This window comes from Manis javanica, chromosome 15 (assembly GCF_040802235.1).
Source record: "Manis javanica isolate MJ-LG chromosome 15, MJ_LKY, whole genome shotgun sequence".
Taxonomy (NCBI): Eukaryota; Metazoa; Chordata; class Mammalia; order Pholidota; family Manidae; genus Manis; species Manis javanica.
Genome location: NC_133170.1, coordinates 87,076,848 through 87,097,545, shown reverse-complemented (window position 1 = coordinate 87,097,545; position 20,698 = coordinate 87,076,848). Strand labels below are relative to the sequence as shown.

The following is a 20,698-nucleotide window of genomic DNA, read 5'->3' as shown; positions in this document are numbered from 1 at the left end:
TCTTTGAGGATATGCTCCCTCAGAAGGAGGGAGGGGACTGAGAAAAGGGAGGACATGGGGCAGAGACTCCAGGAGCAGGGGGGTCTCAGGACAGAAGGGAGGAGAAATGAATCAGGGACCTCAGTCTGGCTCCACCATTGGATGCAGGCTCTGCAGTCGTTAGAAATCCCCTGGCTGGTAAAGAGCCTGCTGGGGTCCAGCCCATCCCTGCCTGTGGTGCAGCCTTGGGCAAGTAACTAAATGTCTTCACACCTGTCTCCCCACCTATAAAAGAATAACAAGCGGCCCTACAGCACCATTAAATGTTCAATTAATAACTTCAAAAAAGCCCTCAGAGATATGTTAGGTAACAAAGGGGTTGTGGGAAGGAGCTGTTCTGTGTGGAGAGGGCGCTGCTGGCCCTGGGGGGCATGGATGACCTGGCTCGTGGGAGGTCAGGGGGACTGGAACGGGAGGCGGGATGGACACACAGACACCTTTGCTCCTCTGCTATCTAATTTTACTTCTGCCATGCGTCTGCATTATCCATTTTACATTAAAAATAGCTAAGGCAGGTCGGGTGGCAGGTGGGTGCAGAGGCGAGCAGGTGAGGGTGTAGGGATGTGGTGGGCGGGGCCCTGCCAGCCCTACTCTGGCCACCCCCTTAACCCATTGTGACTTCCCTGGCTGGGCCCAGACCTTTGTGACAGGTACCCCGGGGTGGGCCTGGGGGGCCTTCAGTAAGAGGGGGGCAGGTTGGGCCAAGCCAGAGCCTGGACTTGGGTCAGGAAGGGGTCACAGGGAGGAATGGAGGGGCCAAAAACCCTGGGCCCCTGTGGTCACTCACACCCCCCAGCTTCAAGCAGCCACGGAGGACGCCTGGATTCACCCTGCCTGGTGCCCCTCCGCTCCACTCACTCAGTGGAGTCTACCAGGCCCTCCCCAGCCCCAGGGGCAGGGGTCGGAGAGCTCAAGGTAGAGGGCGAGGGGCTCTGTAGCTTTACTGAAAATGAAGAGGGAGACACGCAGCAACAGAGACGGAGAGAGCCTGTGGGCGCAGGACGCGGGCAGGCAGCACTCAGGCCAGGGGCAGGCCCCAGCTCGGGGTCCGGGCCCAGACCCTGCCCACCCCAGGCACAGAGCCCGGGGACCCCAGCCTCTCCCAGGACAGCCGTCCCCCAGTTCCAGAGGCTGCCCCTGGGGACCACAGAGCAGTCCTTTCTCCAGCTGGAGCAGGAGAACCGGAATCTGGTGAGTGAGGTGCCCAGCAAGGCTGCAGAGCCCGTCTGTGCTCTGGGCTGGACCACAGGCTTGAGCCTGGCCCTGGCCCTGGCCCTGGCCCTGTTGCCTGATTCCTGCCTGAAAAGCAGCTATGATGGGCAGTTCCAACTCTGTGCCCTCCATCCCCCAGAAAAGGCAGAGCCAGGCCCTGCAGGAGCAGCTGGGGACCCTCCTGGGGCCTGGGCAGCAGTTCCTGCCCCTCTGCCGGGAGCACTCGAGCCGCCGCGCTCTGGCCGGGGTAAGCGTCCGGCAGAAGTCAGGCCCCAAAGGCCCAGGGCGGCTGTCGCACTGAACCAGGACGGCAGCACCGCCCGCCCTTCCCACTCCCCAGCAGCTGTGACCACAAATGTGGTCCTGGCCTGGGGGCTAACCCTGAGGCTCTTGTGCAGCACCCTGAGCAGACCAGCGCGCGGCCCCCGGAGGAGAGAGCCCCCTTGCAGGTGCTGCGGCACGGGCTGTGCCGCGGGGAGGAGTCTTTCGTGCAGCAGTCCCAGGTGGGCCCGGGGGCTGGGCAGGGTTGGGCGTGGGGGCGTGCTCCTCCGTGCAGCCGCCCAGGTGGGCCCGGGGGCTGGGCAGGGTTGGGCGTGGGGGCGTGCTCCTCCGTGCAGCCGCCCAGGTGGGCCCGGGGGCTGGGCAGGGTTGGGCGTGGGGGCGTGCTCCTCCGTGCAGCCGCCCAGGTGGGCCCGGGGGCTGGACAGGGTTGGGCGTGGGGGCGTGCTCCTCCGTGCAGCCGCCCAGGTGGGCCCGGGGGCTGGGCAGGGTTGGGCGCGGGGGCGTGCTCCTCCGTGCAGCCGCCCAGGTGGGCCCCGGGTTGGGCTGGGGGAGGAGGGGTCCCTCCTGCCGCCGACCCCATGGCTGGAGGATGGTGGGCAGAGTACTACTGCCCTTCCCGAGCCCACTCCGTGCCGCCCCACAGAATGAGCTGCAGCAGATCCGACTATCCTTTGAGAGGAAGAAGATGGCCATCACCGAGGTGCCCTTCTGGCCAGGGCTGGGGTGGGGGCACGGGCACCTCCGCGGGTCTTGCTCCTGAGGCGTGACCCAGCGTCCCTCTCCCACCAGGTGTGGGACGGTGTGGCCGAGGTGCACATGGCCCTGAACAGCCAGGCCGCTGGGCTCCTGGTAGGTCCGGGAAGGGAGAACCCAGGGGAGGAGGGGGGCCAGGGGAGGGAGGACCCCTTTTACCTCCTCTACCCCACAGAACCTCAAAAACGACATCCGGGGAGCGCTGGACCAGGTGGAGGACATTCAGCTGGAGATCCTGGGGTGACGTGTGGGGTCAGGCGCCTGGGGATGGTGCCGGGCTGGGCAGGGGAGCACTTGGCCCTGATTTCTGGCTCCACCAGGGATCGCGCCCAGCGCTGCACCCAGGCCAGGAAGGAACAACAGATGGCATGCACGGGGGGGCGCCCCCTCGCCCAGCCTCGTCTCCAGGTAGCCCTACCTCCGAGGCCCCACTCGGGGAGGAGAGGCGGGCTTCCGTGTAGGAGGTTCCTGGGGCCAGAGCCCCCCAGGGGCAGGTGACCAGTCATCCCAGAGAGTGGCTGCAGGGCCCCTGCCCCCCTACAGGCTCTGACAATCCCCTCTCCACAGAAAGCATGGCTGCAGCTGGGATGCTCCGAGGGTCTCACAGGCCAGCTCTGGTAGGTGGCTGCATGAGAGTGGGCAGAGCCCAGACCCCCGGGACTGTCACCTGACCACCCCTGACCACCACTGCCCACAGGCTGCTGGCTCTGAGACTGCTGCTGGGTACCCTGCTGGCCTGCACTGCCGCCTACGTGTACACAGTAGACCCTGCGCCCTTCGAGGGCCTGGTGCCCCCCCTGCTGAGTCGCGCCACAGTCTGGAAGCTCCGGGCTCTGCTGGGTCCGTTCCTGCGCCTCGAGGTGGATGACTTCTTACCCTTCTAGGCCCGAGGCCCAGCAGCCCCAGAGAGGAGGAGGCCAGGCAGCCGGCACTGCTCTGGGTGCTCAGCTGCCACGCCAGCCCCTGCTCACCACACTGCCACACACCGTCCCCACTGGGAGCTGCAGAGAAGGGGTGGGGGATGGGAGTTCTGTCCTGAGGGCTGGGCTTGCAGTTGGACATATAGTCGTGATACAACAGTATGTGAGCTCATTTCCATGGAAACAGTGGGACAGGAGTCTTCAGGGCCAGCTGGTGAGCCTCAGGGGTCAGGTCCTCAGCCCTGAGTGGCTGACCCACTGACCTCACAGCCCTCACACAACCACCTGTCCCTGTGTGGCCAATCACCCCACCTTCCCCATGCCTGCCTGGCCACCACCCACCCCATACTCCCCACTCCTGCCCCCTTCCCAAGCCCAGGTCCCTGTCCAGTCCAGCCTCCTGGCACTGCCCCAAGGCTGGGAGGACAGGGGAACCATGTTGGTGGACAGAGCCATGGAGGTAAACACCAAAGATTTTATTTAGGGCATTCAGTTAGGATGGGGGAATACCTCTTAGAACAGTAGACAATAACTGTGGCTTGTTCAATCCCAAGTGGGAGATAGAGAGCTGCTGCCTGGGAAAGAAAAGGGCTGGCTGGGCCCCCTGCACCAGGGGTGTGCAGGCCCAGCTGGCTGGGGTCTGCAGGACTGTGGCAGTGGGGCCCTCTGAGCTCCCCTAGGTGCCACATTTGGGGGAGAAGTAAAGAGTGCCAGCAGGGCCAGGCAGAGCCATCCATGGGACCGCCTCCCAACCCAGACAGGGCCTGGATGGCTCACCAGGCTGGTGGCTCCAGGAAGTTAAGGCATCTGTGTGCTGGGTGGGGGAGGTTGGGGGGAGTGCAGTGACCTGCAGGGACAACCTGAGTCCCCAGCCCAACCCACAGAGGCCTGGGCCCCCTGGGGAGGAAGTGGTGGCTAAAGTGCTTGGTCAGGCAGGGAGGTTGCGGTGATGGTGTGACACCCCAGGAAAGCAGTGCTGGGTCCAGCAGCTCTGAGGCCCCTGCCAGGGGTGTTGGGCTTCCAGCAGCAGGTGGGGACTTCCTGAGGTGGGTGGACACAGGGTCACGGGCTTGGAGGGCTAAGCATCAGTCAAGGTGTGGCTGGTGGACAGAGGCCCCCAGCCTGCACCCCAGGGTCTGTGGCAGCCTGGCTTCCTGGGCCATCCTCCTGGCTGGGCTGTCCCGGGCCCTGGAGTCCTGGGCCCCGGAGCCGCCTACTGGGTGTCCCGCTCGGGCCCGGAGAGCCCGGTGAAAAGGCTGGAGGCAGCCGAGTGCAGGCGGCACACAGCCCCGCGGGACGGCATCCTGGTGGCTGGGCTCCGGGGGGCCTGCAGCGGTGGGCGGTCCTCAGGGAGGCCAAGGTGGCACAGGTGCAGGCCCGGGGGTGCCCAGGGCTGGCCACGCCGCCCCCATCCACGGCTGCAGGTGCCGATCCGCCCCCTGCGGGCCGCAGCATCCCGAGAGAGAAGCAGAAAGGCAGAGGTCAGCGTGCGCTCAACTGCTCAGTGCGGGGGCTGCGGCCCGCCTCGCCTCCCATGCTGGGGCAGCTCTGCCCTGGGCCCCAGTCTCTGCCCCTCTGTCTCAACCCTGAAAAGCTGTGGATTCCCACTGCCTCCGCCCCTGACACTTGGCAGGAAGGGGATGGGGGGCTGAGATCCAGTAGGGTCCTGCAGGCACCCCCTTTCTACCTCCCCTAAGCTGTTGGGGTCCTAGGGGGACCCCTGGAGTGGCTGCAGCCCCAACCTTTCTCCAAATGCCCTGTTATTGCCAGGGATGGTGCAGACACGGGAGCTTCATGCTTGTCAGCCAAAGAGCCAGCCCCCATCTCGAGGCCTCCGCCTCGGCATACGTCAGCGGAAATGCCCACACACAACATCTGACGCCTTTCCTCGGCCACCACCCCTCCCAGAACTTGACCCATTCTGGCGTCGCCCCCGAAGCCCCCAAGGGGCAGCAACAGCCCTGGCCTTGCTCAAGGAAAGGATCAAAATGACTTTTTCTTTTTTTAATAAAATTATAGATATATAGATGTAGATATAAAAACATAAAACACACAATGCAAGCAGACACTGGCATGTGCTTACTCGGGTCCCTGGCCCGCGCGCACCTGCAGCCCTCCCCAGTGCCGAGGCGCCCGCAGCCTGGGCTTTGCGTGCTGTGGGGTGGGAATCTGCAGCTTGGCCGGGAGGGGGCTCCTGGCCTCATGGGTCCCCCAGTGGCAGCAGCGGCCGTGCCTGCTCCCACCTGATCCCAATGCCTCCCACAAGGGCATAAAGCAGAGGTTAAGGCTTCAATGAAAGCGAGTCTCCCAGCAGTGAGGCGGCGGGAGCCCGAGCATTAACACATGGGACACGGTGGCAGCTCAGTGCACAGACACGGGGACACACGGAGCTGGGACCCCACCCACAGCTGGCTGTCCATCCGTCCACCTGTCTGTCAGAACCCAGCAACCCCAGAGCTGGGTGCCTGTGGGTTGGGGCTGGACTCCCTGCAGAGAGTCAGACTTGCCAAGCTACAAGCTTCGGGAGGGTCCCTGAAAGGCAACGGGTTCGGAGCAGCTGGGCGGGGGGACCCTGCATCCTATGCCCGGGGCCTAGGCCTCTGTCCGTCTCAGGGCCACGGTGACCTGTCTGAAGGGGAGGGGACTGGCCTGTGACAGCCGTGGGCAGCACAGGAGCCATGTGCAGGTGCGCCAGCTGTCGCTGCCCCCCCGTGGGAGCAGGGGCTCTGACACAGAGCCTGCAGCCCCGCGGCCCTCAGCCCAGCTGCACCCCGGAGAGCAGATGGGTGGGTGGACGGGCGTGCGGAAGACAAGTGACAGGCCCGTGGAGGCGTGCTTCTCTCCTGCTGATACGTCCACACCAGGCCTGGGCCGCCTCCTCTCCCAGACACAGAAGGCGGGAGTGGGGGCAGCCGGGGGGGTCCTGGTCCCTGTGGCGCCTCGGTGGATGGGTGGCAGCCAGTCCTCACACTGAGATCTCGTACGTGGTTCCGCCCACGCCGGACACCTTCTTAACCAGCGTGTGCCGGGCGGGGCTGGCGGAGGGCCCTGGGGGGCCCAGGCCTGGGGACTGCCCGTTAAGCTTACGTGGGGGGGTCTTCAGCTGAGGGCGGTCCCTGCAGCAAAACAAGGACACACAGGCGCACACACGGTGAACACAGGCCTGGTGCAGACAGGGGCCAGCAGGGGCAACGGCAGACGGCACAGACGGCGCACACTAGACAAGCCCATCCTGCCTCTGAACTCTCAGGTCTCACCCGGAAAACGGGTGGGGTGCGGAGCCTGCGGGGAGGGCGTGCTGTCACAGGACAGACAGACAGACATCGGAATGGCCATCACCGCCCAGGAACCTCAGAGCTCCCACTAGCACAGCCCTTGGGAGCACACAGGCCACCTGGACACTGGCTGAGCCCCAGGCCCCGCCCTGTCCTGATGCCCCGAGCTCAGGCCCAGTGGTGACAGACAGTGTAGCCCCTTCCCCGATCCCTGCTAGGAAACAAGTGCCTGCCCACCTGCCCACCTGCATTTCCTACGTTGCTGTGCAAATACCCATGAGGCAGGGAGGCCCTCCCTCCTGCTGCTGCCGCCACCGCCCACCCCGCCCATCACACCCACAGCAGGGAGCTCACTGGCTGAGTCTGTGCTCAGGTGGCCAGGGTGACTCCCTGAAGATGCCAATGGGCCCAGGTGGGGCCTGGCACACAGCAGGTGCTCAGCTCCTGAACGCGGACCTGACCCCGAGAGTAGCCAGCAGCAGGCACCCTCAGTTACACCCCTGGGGCCCAGGGCAGAGCCTGCCTGGCCGGGGCCTCTATTTCCCCACCTCTGAGCAGGGAAACGCGTGCTGCCTGGGCCTGTGCGCCCCAACCTGGACCAGGGCCCTGGCACCCAAGGTATGTTTGCTGCAGGGTTGTGTCCGCCAGACTCATTCTCCTGCACAGGGTCAGTGCCACCATCTCCAGAGGAAGAAGCCCTGGGTCTGCATAGGCTGGGGGAGAACGTGCGGGGCTGGGCTCAAGATGCAAATCCTCCCTCTCCGTCCCGGGATGTGTCAGGGCCTCCTTGGAGTCGGGCCACCCCCGCAGGAGCCACAGGCCCCCGGGGTGGCTGGACACCTGCCCTGTGCTGGGAAGGCCCCTGCGCCCCTGGCACCCACCTCTGCACAGCCAGCGAGGGTGGCGACTCTGGGAGGTCTGTGTGGACGAAGGCGACGGCTTTGGGGCCCGGGTAGGAGGGCGAACAGGGAGTGCCAGGTGGGGAGGGCAGGCCCTGGCGGGCGGGCGACCTGTGCGAGCCACTGCTGGGCCGGGGCACCGGGGCGTTGCTGTTGGCCAGGTCGGCCTGTAGGGATGAGGACGAGGTCCGTGGCGCCCGGCTCACGGCGCTGGACAGCGAGGACAGCGACGTCTGCAGGGCAGGGTTCCGCGCGCCGCCAAAGCCGGGCCCAGCCACCAGGTCGTCTCTGGAGCCGCAGCGCAGCACAGGGCCGCGGGGACCCTCGGCCAGCACGCCGGCCTGCTGCAGGCTGTAGGAGCTCGGGGCGTCGTAGACGCCGGAGTCACCGAAGAGCGAGTCCGCCTGCGAGCGAAGCAGCCGCTGGTGCTCCTCCCTGTCCTTGCGCTCCTGGATGGACGCCATGATGGTCCTGGACAGGTTGTCGTAGCGCACAGGCGAGGGCTCCCGCGGCCGCGACCCCAGCACGGGGCTGAAGCTGCGGGGTGGGGGCCGTGGCGGGTCACCCACGGACCCTGGGTGCAGGTAGGGAGAGCGGTAGCTGGCCATGCCGGCCGGCGGGTGGGCTGGACATGCATGGCCCCCGGGTGAGCCGGGGTCAAGCAGACTGTCATAGGACAGGCTGCCGTTGCGGTTGGGCAGTGCGTGGGGGGCAAAGATGCCACGGTGGGGTGTGGGGGGCCCACCCTCAGAGCGCAGGGGCTGCAGGGCCACGTGGTCCCTGCCCCGCCGGCCTGCCGCCTTGAGGCTCAGGGAACGCAAGGCGCCCGAGAAGGTGTCGGCCACGCTGAGCTGAGGGGATGGCGGGTAGGCTGCGTGCAGGCCGCCGGGTGGGTAGTCGGGCAGGTCCAGGTGGGGCTCCGAGGTGAAGTCCAAGCCGTGGACGCTGTCTTCCCCAAGCGTCAGGGAGTCAGGGCCTGGGACCTGTGGGAAGAAAGGGCACATGTCTAAGCTGCCCCCTCGCCATGCCCTGCCCAGCCACCCGGTGCTCTGTGCCCACACGGGGGCTACAAGCCTGGTGACATTAGAGGTGGTGACGGGGTAATCGACAAGCTGTCCCCAGAGGCTCTCTACCCCCTGACCCCCCTCTTCCTTGCCCCACTTCTTCCTGGGGGGAGGCTGTGCGTGCTGGCCTTGCTAGGTCGTGCCCTGGAGGACGGGAGGGAGCTGGAGCTTTGGGAGCTAGACCTCGGGGAGACGGAGTCACCACCCAACCGCCCAGGGCCCTCTCCTGAGGGGTGGGCTGCCGCAGCCAACCAGGGCAGTGCCCCCGGAGCCCACCAGCCCGGTGAGGAGAGCTCGGGCTGGGGACAACAGGCGGTAGGACCTCAAGACCTGAGGGAGCATGCATGAAGACAGATGGGGTCTTGGGGCACTCGGTCAACCAGTCAGAATCCTCCGTGGGGTCCAGAACACTCCCAGAAAGGAGACAACACCAGTGAGGGTGCCTGATGCACCCCCCTTCCAAGGGACACCTGGCAAATGCTCACCCTGGGGGCAGGGCCACCACACGCCGCCCGGGGAGGCCCAGACCCAGCCTGGTGCCTGGCCCGACAGGCACTGGGAGGCAGGGTCAAGCAGGACACCGACGGAAGGGACGGGGCTTAACACTGGGTGCACCAGCCCAGCTGCAGGCCTGTCCCCTGCGTGGCTGTGAAGGTGGGTGGCTGACGGCTGCTCCACACTGAATATAGAACGTTATACAACTCGGGGAAAATAAAGGTGCTTTCTCAAACAACTCAGTTCCTTTTGAAAACTTCCCATGGGCCTTAGAGAGCGACTGATGGTGGAATTCCAGGCATCCTGCTCCCGGGGGCAGCTGCCTACGGGGCCAGGGGGCAGTGCTGGCTGGGAGGGGCAGCTGGGACAGCCTGTGCCCGTCCCTCCCCTCACTGGGCTGGGACGCCAGCAGGGTGGGGTCCTAATGACACCCGCAGGGCTCTCTGTGGCCCAGGTGGCAGCCTCCAGGCGGTCCTCCCCAGAGTGGGTCCCCAGGGACAGGGCCTCTGGGTGCAGGGCCCCCCGGGTGGGGCCTGGCCTCCTCACCTGCTCACCGGGCCCACAGAAGGGCGACTTGGGACCCATGGGGAAGGCAGGCCGGAACTTGTACATGGCGGGTGTTGGGGGGCTGGTCCTCTGCACCTTCAGGGCACTCTCTGGGGAGATGGACCATGGTCAGACTGGGCTCAGTCCCTGGCCCTCCCTCTGTTTGGCCACCCGCACCTCACCAGCACTGCCTGGGCGTGGGGTCTGCAGGTTGCTGCCAAACGTGCCCACCTCCACCTTGGAGGGCAGCGGGGGCCCCAGGTCCAGCGGCTTCTCGTCCAGGCGGTCCAGGCTGCCCTTGGACTGGGAAGGGGCGTGGTCAGTGGCGGGCAGGGTGTGGGCCAGGAGCAGGGCTTAATGGGGACTCTTGGGCCGTGAGACTTCGACCTTTCCTCAAAATCTGCCCGACTCCACCCTTCCACTTCAAGGCCCCCCCAACATGTCTGCTTCCCGCCTCCAGGGCCTGCCTTCCACCCCACCCCCTAGCCCACCCCAGGGTGCCCACCTTACTGCGGCCCAGGCTAGCCTTTAGCCCGTTGTCACTAAGCTTGACCTTCAAGGGTGCGGCTCGCCCCAGGAGCTCTGGCCGAAGGAAGGGCGGCTTCAGGCGAGCGGCAAGCGGCAGCTGGGGCGGCTCCACCACATACCTGCACCGGGGGTGGACGGCTCAGCAGCCAGGGGACCTGGCCTGAACTCTCGCCACGGGCAGGGCAGCCCCACCTGCCAGCGCAAAAGTAGGCCAGGCCACAGGTCCGTGGCTGCCCACCCCAAACCCTGCAGAGGACCCTCAATACCCCACCCAGGCCTTACCGGGGTGCCAGAGGGCTGCACAGCACGTGTTCGACGTTCCCATAGCAGCCGCGGGTGAAGGGGTTCACTCCCCCACGGAATTTCCCTGTCACCTGTGGACATGGGACCTCTCAGCCAGCCTGGCTATCCCAGGTCCAGACCAAGGTGGGCAGGGGACAAGCAGGGACAGCTGGGGTCCTTCGGAGTGTGTCAGGCAGGGTCAGCCCAGGGGAGCCCCCCACTCAGCTCACCCCAGCCTCTCCCTGCAGGGCGCTGTGGAGCCTCCCGGCCCGGAGTCATGGTGGCTGCAGGGTCCACAGGTGGGAATGGGCAGGGGGACAGTCCCACGCCCCAAGCTCCACCCGGGGCTTCTGGAGCCAGAGCTTCCCCCGACTGACCCACGCAGCATGTCAGTGCTGGCCCTCTCGGCCCATCGGAGACCTCCCGGCCCCTCCACCCTGCGGCACCCCCAGGGTCGGCACCTGCTCGTTGGTGGTGCGCCCTCGCGTGACCAGCACCACGTGGAAGCCAGTGAGGCCGATGACAGGGATGAAGAAGAGGCCAGCCACACCCATGACAGCCATTCTGGCCCGTTAAGGCCAACAGCCATGGGTGAAGACACAGAGAGGTGCCTGTGGACGAACTACAGCCCCACTGCCTGCCCAGGCATGGCAACCCAGCCCCAGGGAGTCCTGGGCCGTGGTCTCCCGGGGCGACATGCCCCGGCCCACCCCACCTCCGTGGCCAGGCCAAGGATACGTGACGGTGGTGTGGGTGGCTCCCAGCCCCTCGGCGTGGTTCAGCACGTAGACCAGGCCGAAGGCGACGACGCCCACCATGTGCGCGCTGAGCGACAGCAGGAACAGGAAGAAGTAACGGTAGTTGCGCCGCCCGATGCAGTTGTTGACCCATGGACAGTGGTGGTCAAAGTCCTGGGCAAGGGCAGGGCGTCAGGGCACGCGTGGGCCAGAGGCAGGGACGCGGGCAGGCAAGGGTGCGTGGCGGCACAGGGCGGTCACCTCGACGCAGCTGTCGCAGACACTGCAGTGGGAGCAGCGCGGGGGGCGGTAGAAGTGGCAGGTGGCGCACCACTTCATGCGGACCTGGATGCCCCGCACGTCCACATTCTTGTACAGCGGCGCCCGGAAGTCGTCCTCCTTGTCCTCATCCTCATCCGCTGTGGGTCAAGGCCGGAGAGGGGGCAGGAAAGCGACCTCCCTGGGAGGACTTCCCTCCCCAGTGTCTGCCAGCCCACCCACCAGGACGCCCAGCCGCGGCTCCCCCGTGTCAGCCACTCGGCAGTGATGCCTCAGCGCGGGGCCCTACCTCGGGGGAAGACGCCAGGGTCCATGAAGGTGGCCATGCTGAAGTTGGCCAGGACGAAGAGGAAGATGATGCCATTGTAGACAGGAACGGCCGGGGACACAGCTCGCGTCAGCCATGGGCACCTGCATCGGACAGCAGGACAGGGCTGGATCTGGGGCCGTGGCGGGCAGGGCCGGGGAGGGGCTGTGGCGACAGAGGAGCTGGGTGTGGCCGCGGGTGTGCAGTCTGGGCCTTGGCAGCCCCCAGCTGCGCTCAGTGCGGCAGCCAGGGAGGCCCTGCTGCTCCTCTGCGCACAGCGCCTGGGCACCCCGGCAACCCCCAGATTGGAACTCAGCTCACAGCTGAGGACACGGAGGCTCGGAGAGGCCCACAGGCCCGGGGTCACACCGTTCAGGAAGGAGAGGGGCCGTGGCCTTCCACCCAGCCCAGCGCCCACCCAGCCCAGTGCCCTCCCGGGCTTCCCTGCCTTGGGAGAGGTGCAGGCAGGCCTGGGAGCCCAGGGCAGGAACAGGAGAGCAGCCACTCTGCCCATGTGCCCGACACAGGACAGTGACTCCCCAGGAAGCTCGGGCCAGCCCATCCCGGAACCCAGACCTGTCGCCAGCCTGGTGGGGCCCTTGCTCCAGGGAGATTCTGGGCTGCAGGGAGCCCCAGTGCCCGGCCAGTAAGCGCACGGCATCATGTCACCCTGCTTCTCCTGAGGGGCACGGCCACAAGGTGTGGCCCACTGGGCCTGGCCCTGCCCTGTACCCCCTTCCTTTTAGTTTGTCCCCTTCCTCCCCACAGAACGGCGTGGAGCACCTGGAGACTGCAGAGAAGCATGGCGTGTGCTACCCCTCCACCGCCTCTCACCACCTCTCGACGGTTGGCTCCCTGCCTCCTCTTCCGGGAAGCCTTCCAAGACTCCTGGCACCCGGTGAGGGTCATGCACACCTCTCTGAGGGGCACTCTCTGTCAGCCTCTTGGAAGCTCACCGGAGAGCCTCTCTGGACCCTTGCCAGTCCGTGAGCACATGGCCTGGGACCCTGCAGTGGGTCTCTGAGGCATTCAGCAGGCTCCCACGGGGCCCCTCTGGCCTCAGGCCCCCATCTCTCCCACGGCCCCTGGTCATGCCAAGCAAGGGGAACCCAGGGCTTTGCTCTCCTCCCCGTGCCTAGGCCCTCTGCCTAGTGGGGGGCCAGCGGGGAACCCCCACAGCAGCCTTGACATGACAGGGCACTGCAGCTGCCTGCAGGGTAGCGGTGCCCGCGGCCCCGGCACACGCTGGCCACGCTGGCACACCCACGCCTGTGTGGCCAGGAGCCAGCCCCGCCACCCCAGCAACCACCTCCATGGCAGCAGAACTTCGCTATTTTTAGTGGAAAGCAAGAGGCTATTTAAAGATGCCGCTTCCCACGGCAGCATGCTCAGTGGCTTAGGAGTCACAGTTTACCCCCTCCTCTTCTCCAGGACCCGCCACGGAGGCGGATACACTGCTGAGGACACAGGTTCTGTCTGCAGCCCCAGGTGGCCTGGAACACCCACCAGCGGACACCTTCCCCGCGCCCTATCCTAGTGTGCTGCCCCTGCGATACAGTTCTCGATGTACGTTTGTGGCCAGAGATCCAACCCCACCCAGCAAGGTGACCTGGGCCCGAGACGTGGTCTGCCCAGCCAGGCGGTGTTTGGTGGGGCACAGGCCCCAACGCCAGTGGTGACAAGCCCTCCACGCAGGTGGCAGCCACCCCTCGAGAGAGCCAGGCATGTCCTGGAACCAGGGAGAGGTGGGGCACTGCAGACCCCACTCAGGCTGGGCCAGCTAGCTTCCCACGGCGCCTTCTGTGTACAACGAAAATGTGGGCTCCTTGTTAAAAATTAAGAATTTCAAGATGGTGACAAGAGGGCATTAAAGCAAGCGTGTGGCTCTGTGTGCAGGCCAGCGGTAACAGTCTCCTCCAGGAACTGAAAGGGCCAGAGTCCCAGGGTACACTTGGGCTGGCTGGGGCAGGCAGCTGTGCAGCACGTGGGTGGCCGTGGGGGAAGGATGTGCTGGGGATAAGAGCTAGGGCCCTGTCCGCCACTGCTGACTCGGTTTTGCCAGTGGACACTGACAGCCCGCTGCCCACCTGCCCTGTGCGGCAGACCACACACTCCAGCCTTATAGCCTCGGTGAAGGTGCAACCTCCATCCTCCCCATTTTACAGACAAAAAAGGGCTTATTGCCTGCCCAAGGATGCAGGGCAAGACCACAGCTGAGCTGGGGTCCAAACCATTATGCGGGCAGCCTGGAACTGAGCCCCACGGGCAGTCCCCACCCCACACAGATCAGAGCTCCCACCTCTTCAGGCAGCCTGTACTGCTTTGTCGTTGCTGAGTTCAGTGACCTCCCCTCAGACTGCACGGGCTGCACAGTGGCCCCAAGTGAGAGGCCAGGGACTAGGGAGACAGCCCCTGTGTGGCACTGGGGCCATGTTTGGAAATGTGTGCTGTGATGGGGCCACACTTACACTGAGGTGCTGGGTGGCCTCTATCTAGTGGGTGCTCCCAGGGAGGGTAGGGTGGAGCCTTAGCCAATGCAGGGCAGGCTTGGAGGGGGTACAGGTTCTTTGATTGGGACCTAAACCACTGCCCCCTTTGCCCACCATGTCCAGCCGCCCAAAGCTCCCCGGGCTTATTCAGGCCCAGGAATAGGCACTGCCATGCATTCCTGTCCCCCCTTGTCCCCCAGTGGCATTCACCCAGGCCATGCTGTAAGGGGGGGCCCAGGCCTGGGTCATGCGTAATAGGACTGGCTCACTGGCCAGTGCCACCAGGGCCCAGAACTCAGACACCTCGGAATTGGCTAAGTGGGGAAAAAGAGGACAGAGCACATGCAGGCCCATGCACAGACACATGTGCACCCATGTGAAGGTGCAAAACACATGCACACGTGTGCAGTGCAGATACAGATATACAACCATGCTCTAAGACATGGATGTGAATACACACACTGCAAAGCATGCACCCAACCACACACAAAAGGCATGTGTGCATGCACACAGGATGTGCAGACAAGGCACACGCATGCATGAACACTCATGTGTACAGACAGGCACACTTGTGCATACAGAGGCATCCCTGAACCCTCACTCATGCACAAACACAGCCACACGTGAACACACTTGGAGGCAGACACGCGGCTCCTCCCACCGGCCCTGGCTCTCACCTCCCCGGATTTCCCTTGCTCCTGGGGGCAGGGCCTGGCAGGCAGTGTCCTAGGCTCCAGGAGGGCCTCTGCCTCAGGAGTGACACCCCACATCTGCCCAGGGGACCGTGCACTCCAGGCTTGTCCTGCCAGGCAGGGATCAGCCACTCCCTGCAGGCTGCAGCCACGCTGCAGGGCCAGGACAGTGAGTGGGCAGCCCGGCTCTGAGGCTCTGAGCCCTCGGGGAAGACCTGGCCAACACTGCCCCCTCCATGCCCCGGCTCAGGGATCCAGGGACACAGGCTGCTGGTGTAGGCCTCACCTGGGTCGAGGCCCGAAGCGCCACCTAGGCCGGCAGGAGACGCCGCCCCCCAGGGGAGCTGGGGGTCTGCAGGGACAGCGAGCGCCACAGCTCAATGTGGGACGGAAGCTTTTAACTCAGACCTTTTCGTTTCCGTCAGGTTCTTCATTAACACTGCCTGCATCTGAGAGTGACGCTTGTGCACGGGACAGCTGGGGCCAGAGGGTCAGTGGCCACTCTGCCCTGGCCAGGCCAGGCTGGGCCTCTGGCCACGTGCACCCACCCATCCGAGTGAGATGCTGGGACCAGAGGGAAAGTGCCTATGTGGCAATGGGGTTGCATCTGGAAATCTGCACTGTGACGAGGTCACACCGGCACTGAGGCTTGCATGGCCTGAGGTGCCCCTGGCCCCCTGAATCTCATTTTCCCCATTTGTTCAGGTGTCTGCAAGACCACATGCAGCAAGCCCTGGCAGGGGACTCACATCAAGGTCCCCCACCCATGCAGCCCCCACGCAGCCCCTGCCAGCAGCATTGCCCACCAGGGCTGGCCTGGGACTGAGCGACACCAACCACTGTCCCAGGCTGGGCCTTGTGGCCTGGGAAGGGCTCAGGCCATTCTGGGGACCATGCACGACACCCCAGAAGTCAGCCCCCTGGCCCCAGACATCTGTATCTTGGCAAGCAGTCCCAGCTTTCTGGTGTTCATAGGGTCCCTGTCATTTTGCCAAGTGGCTCTGAGAGGAGGAAGGGATGGGGCAGAGGCCTGGCCTGGGGGCTCTCGGATCCCCCCAACACCTGACCCAGCCTGGCACTGAGCCAGTGTGTGAGGGCCTTCTGGGGCCCAGGGGGCACTGCTGCTCCAGGAACCCAGGAGTACTTCCTGGTGGAGGGCTGCCAGGAACTTGTCCTGGGGCATGTACCCCATCCTCAGAGGAAGACGCCCCCACCTCTGGGCATCCTTCGCACGCCCCAGCCTCTCCTGGCGACATGTCTGAATGTCCTGTTGGTCCCAGCCCCGTTGGTGAGCTGGTCCGAGGTGGGTGTTCTCGGTCCTCTAGGCCCCCAACTACCCCCCCGTGACGAAAGGAGCTGCTGCCTGCATGGACCTGCCCCAAAGGAGGCGACTTGTGAGTTTACTGGGTGCACAGAAGGGCCTGGGACCACTCTGCGTCCAGTGAAGTCCAAGGGGCAAAGGCAGAGAAGACAGAACCCTTTGGGGACCCTGAGGTAGAGTGGGGAGCATGCCAAGAGCAGGCTGCTCCCTCCTGGGTGCATGTTTGAGTCTGCAGTGGGCTGGGCTCAGAAACAGGGTGACAAGACGCCGGTTGCAAGGGCACCTGCTTGCCCAGAGCGTAGATGCTGTGGATGGATGGCATCACCCGGCCTGGCCCACCCCACCAAGCCCATTCTCAAGCGCCCAGCCATCCTGGCAGATCAGGGTCCCCAACAGTCATTCAGCCGAGGGAACATGGCCTTGGGGTGCCGACAAGCTCTGTCCGGGGGGAGGAGGCAAAACTCTCTCAGCTAGATAGTCGCACCTGGACCCCAGCCAGCACAGCACCCCTGCCCTCCCATCCTGCTGCAGGGACACACAGCAGAGGGGTCCTGACAGGGCAGGATGCAGGGAACAGCCTGTGGTGCCCCAAGTGACCCCCAACTCACAGGGCTGGTGTCCCTGAACCCAGAGCCCCAGCTGTGAGGAGAGCGGAGGGAGGACTTGGCACTTGGCACGGCGCGGCAGCCTCAGGGCCTGCAGCCTAGGGCCGGGTCAAGCTCAGGGACACGCGGCCTCCTCTGAAATCACTGGTTGGCCTCACTGTAAGTGCCTCCAGCAGGGCCCAGGTCAGCCTGGAGGTGAGCAGAAGGGAGGGCTGTTGGGGTGGGCTTGCCTGCAATTTCTTTTGAAGTTTCCTTTCCTGCATTTCTCCATAGAGACCTCCATAGAGAACATGTATTACTTCTAAATCAGGAGGAAAAACCCTGAAACCCACTTTGAGAGTAAGAAACAGGGACTGGCAAGTGGAGGCCGGGCTGCTGGGAAGCGAGGCCACCTGTCCCGGCCCTGCGGCCAGGACAGAGCCCCGGCTGGGAGCGCAGGTGGGATGCGTCCGTGCTCACCCGCCCCCCCTCCTCCCGGCCCCACAGCATGAGTGACAAGCGCTCGCCTGCTCGCCAGAGCCAGAAAGAGGCCCATCCACACTGGTCTTCTTTAGACACACTCTCAGCAGCCTGCGGAGCCCACCCGTCCCTGGCCTCCAGGTAAGGGGCTTTCCTGCCTCCGCGGGCGCCCCACGCAGCTGCAGCCTTTGCTCCTCCTCAGGTGAAAGGAGGCCGGGCCGGCTCCTGTCTAGCCCTGCCCCAGGCCCATCACACTCAGGGTCCGGCCTGCCGTAGAACACAGGTCCTGCTGGCTGCGCCCCCCCCAGGCCCCCCCAGGAAGGCTTCTCTGGTTGTCTGGGCTGTCTCAGCCTGGGACTTGGGAAGGGGTGGTCACAGATCTGCATGGCTGGAGCCTGGAGCCCCCAACCCTTCCCTGGGCCCAAAGGATCCCTGGTGGGGGGGGTCCCCCACAACCATGGAGGGAGTAGTGTCAGCATGCCACTCTGGTCTGTTAGCCTGTGTCTCGGCTCAGGCTGCACAGGCCCAGAGCCCCCTGCCTCTAGGGTCCCGAGGCTCACCATGGCTGGTGTCCCTGGCTGTGGCCTGGCTGGGGGCTTCCAGCTGTGACCCAGGGCCTTCCTGAGAAGGAGGTCAAGGGAGGGTGGAAAGCACTGCCAGGCCAGCATCACCAGCAGCTGTGGACAGGCGCGTGGCAGCTGGGCCAGGCCACACCTACGGGGGAACCACTCGGCCCTGGCCCGGGGCGGACAGCCGGGAGGGGACCCAAGAGCCAGCCTCAGAAGCCTGCAGGGAGGGCTGGGGGCTCGGGTCGGCCCACGTCCCCTGTGCAGCCCGGGAGGGCGGAGGGCTGAAGCCACACCCTGAACAGCCAGGGCACGGTCCCCTGTCCCGGCCCATCTCCCCACACACTTATGAAGTGACTGGGAGGCACGAGTGTGTCCCCACGCGCAGGACTCCCCTGTCCCTGGTGCCCCAGGCTGGGCACGCTCACGGCGGTCAGCCTCGGCCCCGGGAGGGGCCCACCTCACCCAGAGCTGGCGCCAGCCCAGCCCTCCCGCCCCGGCCCCCGGGCCCCTGCCCCCGGGCCGGCGGTGGCCGCCCGTGCCGTGACGCGGCGACTCACGTGAACACGAAGAACAGGGCGCTGGAGCCCACCAGCAGCGCAGCGGCCGTGGCCACCGGGATGTACTTGGCGGGTTTGAGGCGCGTCCCGGGGCTGCGGGGCATCCTGGGCGCCGCGCCGCCGCATCCCTCCCTGGGGCCGGGCGGGCGGGACCGGCCGGGGTCAGCCGGGACGGGCGGGGCGGGCTGGACGCGGCGCAGGACCCGCGGCGGCGGCGGCGGCGGCGGCGGCGGCGGCGGCGGAGGAAATCCCACCCCCCGGGCGGCGGCGGCGCGTGATGTCAGCGCGCCCCTTAAGGTGGATCGGCCGCGGCGGGGGCGCGCCGGGCGGAGCGGGGACCCCTCGCGTCGGCCCCGGCACGCTCCCTGCCCCACGCCGTCCCCGCAGGCCCAGGTCGGGATCCCCCCGAGCCTCGGCCCCGCCCAGGGAAGGGCCTGCGGCCCCCTGCGCGGAACTCAGGACCCTCGGCGGGCGCGGCCGCTCCTCGCCGGAGAGCCCCAGCCAGACGGGCGCCCGCGGCTGCCGAATCCCCGCAGCAGCCCCGCAGCCGTGGCCCGCCTGCCGGCCTCGCCCACCGGGCCCCAGCAACCAGCCCGCAGGCCTGCCCCTACACATCGGCGAGCACGTCCCCGGGGCCCAGGCTGATGCCCCTGCTCTGTGCTGTTTGGGGATAGGAACAGACCCCGCATCTGGAGCCCCCCTGGCATTCACAGGGTTGGGGAGTTAGCGACACTGCAGGGGAAACCTTTGTAGTTCATCCCCTGCCCACCTCTCGGCCCTGGGGCCCCTCGGAGGACAGGATGTTGGCCCCTCCGCGTCCCGGCCCAAGCTGCAGGCCTGGGAGCCTGTGTGAAACCCGGGGCAAGAAAGCCCCTCCGCTTCCCCAGGACCCGACCGCGGGGAGTCCCCTGGAGCCGCCCCTGCCCGGGATAGGGCTGTGGGCAGGCCCACCTCCCGCAGGAAGCCCCACCCACCCGCGCTGCCGCTTAAGGTGGACTGAGGGCGCGGCTGGCTGCGCGGTAGGCGGGGCCGGCTGGGCAGCGGGGAGGGGCCTCTGCCTGAGCGGGCACAGAGCCCCGGGGAGGTTGGGGCCTGGGTCAAGCTGGGCCAGCAAACCTTTGTCCCCTTCAACATGCCATCAGGGTCCTCTGCTCTGAAACCCAGACCCATGAGCTTCCCTTCTCCAGGTGGGGCCTCTCACCACGCCTGGCCCTGGGTATCTGCACCAGGAGGCCCTCCTTGCCAGGACATGGTCCCTGTGAGGGCCACAGACCCAGCTCCGGGCTGAGAGCAGTTAGAAAGGAACTGGAATGGGGGCGTCAATGCAGCCACTGGACAGCGCAAATGGCAAAGGCTTTCTCCAACATCACCTGCAGGGAACCCACTCCAGGAAGCCCGGCATCAGGCACCCTAGCACTGTCGGCGGAGGCAGGGGTCTGCGGCAGTGGAGACACCAGGCACAAGTGAGCAGAGGGGACCTGCAGCGGGCACCTTCCCTCTGCCCAAGCCGCCTCGCCCTTGCCCTTCAGTGGCCTCGTAGCCTGGAGACCCAAGGTCTGAGTCCTTGCATACGAACGGACTCTGTGGGCAGGGACACCACAGTCCAGCTAAACCATGCCTCACCCATGCTCCTGGCCTGTCAGGAGAGGCTCCTCCCGGGTCTGAGCCCAGGTCTGTGCAGGGGGCGCCAGGATGGCCAAGGGTGGAGGACTGAGTGCCCGACACTGATTAAGGGAAGGGTGCTTGTGCATCCTTAGTGAGGCCCCCGCAGACTGCCTGGGCAGGGTCCTGGGTGGAGGGAACAGCAAGGCCACTGCCCAGGTGTTCTCTCAGCAGGGAGCTAAGATCCCAGGAGGGGCAGCATGCCTGCCCCGCCTGCAGCCCTGTGGCCTGCAGAGGCCACACATCACTTTCCTGCAGCACTCCTGTGTTAGCACCTCAGCTCAGGCTAGCGTACCCTGGTGCTGAACTGCAGGAGGCCCACATGGTAATGTCCTGGCTGGGGGCTGGGAGGTGTCCCTGCCTATCCTAGTGGGACTGTCACTCTTCTGCAGCACAAGCCACTGGTCAGGGCATGGCTGTCCCCCAGCCGCTCTGAGGGGCCTTCTCCACCGTCAGGGTTTCCCTCCAGGAGACACATCTTACCCAGGAGGAAAGAAGTTGGCTTGGGGTTTTTACATCAAGTGGGATTTATCATGTATTGCAGCCCAAAGAAAACAGTGTTAAGCAGCCATTCTGGGCTGAAAGGGGTGTTTTCTGATTTCTGACTGCCCTTCCCAGGAGAGGGATAAAGCCCTCGGAACAACCATTTCACACGCGTCAGTACATTAACCAGAGACCTACAGCTAAGTAAGCGACAGCTGTCTTTTAGATTCACAATTCCAACTC

At 65.6% G+C, this 20,698-nt stretch overlaps 2 protein-coding genes across 13 annotated transcripts; one reads left to right on the top strand and one right to left on the bottom strand.

Annotated features, from left to right (window-relative positions):
* The first annotated feature begins 651 nt into the window (after nucleotides 1-651).
* CCDC188 (coiled-coil domain containing 188) lies at nucleotides 652-3,534 on the top strand. Of its 7 annotated transcripts, none has more exons than XM_073222969.1 (9): nucleotides 659-1,230; nucleotides 1,391-1,498; nucleotides 1,650-1,754; nucleotides 2,177-2,233; nucleotides 2,323-2,382; nucleotides 2,462-2,497; nucleotides 2,607-2,694; nucleotides 2,854-2,903; nucleotides 2,984-3,534. In XM_073222969.1, exons 1-9 carry the CDS (start codon nucleotides 787-789, stop codon nucleotides 3,152-3,154), a joined length of 1,119 nt encoding a protein of 372 aa, XP_073079070.1. In that variant the 5' UTR covers nucleotides 659-786; the 3' UTR covers nucleotides 3,155-3,534. The 7 variants fall into 7 exon arrangements, with proteins under 7 accessions (XP_073079075.1, XP_073079073.1, XP_073079071.1 ...); XM_073222968.1 differs by having other exon boundaries at nucleotides 663-1,230; nucleotides 2,462-2,526; XM_073222970.1 differs by lacking the exon at nucleotides 2,177-2,233 and having other exon boundaries at nucleotides 658-1,230; nucleotides 2,462-2,526.
* A 127-nt stretch (nucleotides 3,535-3,661) lies between these two features.
* On the bottom strand, nucleotides 3,662-19,459 carry ZDHHC8 (zDHHC palmitoyltransferase 8). 6 transcript variants are annotated; one of them, XM_036993344.2, is made up of 13 exons: nucleotides 18,311-18,457; nucleotides 16,729-16,914; nucleotides 11,601-11,722; nucleotides 11,294-11,451; nucleotides 11,034-11,206; nucleotides 10,757-10,859; nucleotides 10,296-10,387; nucleotides 9,991-10,132; nucleotides 9,668-9,788; nucleotides 9,486-9,595; nucleotides 7,363-8,363; nucleotides 7,030-7,194; nucleotides 3,662-4,645 (listed from the first exon to the last, which is right to left on the bottom strand). In XM_036993344.2, the coding sequence occupies exons 3-13, from the start codon at nucleotides 11,635-11,637 to the stop codon at nucleotides 4,420-4,422; spliced, it is 2,328 nt and encodes a 775-aa protein (XP_036849239.2). In that variant the 5' UTR covers nucleotides 11,638-11,722; nucleotides 16,729-16,914; nucleotides 18,311-18,457; the 3' UTR covers nucleotides 3,662-4,419. The 6 variants fall into 6 exon arrangements, with proteins under 6 accessions (XP_036849239.2, XP_036849241.2, XP_036849242.2 ...); XM_036993346.2 differs by lacking the exon at nucleotides 16,729-16,914 and having other exon boundaries at nucleotides 18,311-18,495; XM_017675886.3 differs by lacking the exons at nucleotides 3,662-4,645; nucleotides 16,729-16,914; nucleotides 18,311-18,457 and adding exons at nucleotides 5,196-6,322; nucleotides 19,080-19,459.
* Between the last annotated feature and the right edge of the window lie 1,239 nt (nucleotides 19,460-20,698).

What these genes read in the sequence shown, in the direction of transcription:
- CCDC188 (XM_073222968.1), top strand. Translation starts at nt 787, where the DNA reads ATGGAGGGGCCAAAAACCCTGGGCCCCTGTGGTCACTCACACCCCCCA. An exon ending in CTTTCGTGCAGCAGTCCCAG is followed by an intron (nt 1,755 to 2,176) that starts GTGGGCCCGGGG and finishes GCCGCCCCACAG; the next exon opens with AATGAGCTGCAGCAGATCCG. An exon ending in GCCAGGCCGCTGGGCTCCTG is followed by an intron (nt 2,383 to 2,461) that starts GTAGGTCCGGGA and finishes TCTACCCCACAG; the next exon opens with AACCTCAAAAACGACATCCG.
- ZDHHC8 (XM_017675886.3), bottom strand. Translation starts at nt 19,444, where the DNA reads ATGTTGAAGGGGACAAAGGTTTGCTGGCCCAGCTTGACCCAGGCCCCA. An exon ending in GGCGCACCACCAACGAGCAG is followed by an intron (nt 10,388 to 10,756) that starts GTGCCGACCCTG and finishes CCATGTCCACAG; the next exon opens with GTGACAGGGAAATTCCGTGG. An exon ending in CCCACGCCCAGGCAGTGCTG is followed by an intron (nt 9,596 to 9,667) that starts GTGAGGTGCGGG and finishes CCATCTCCCCAG; the next exon opens with AGAGTGCCCTGAAGGTGCAG.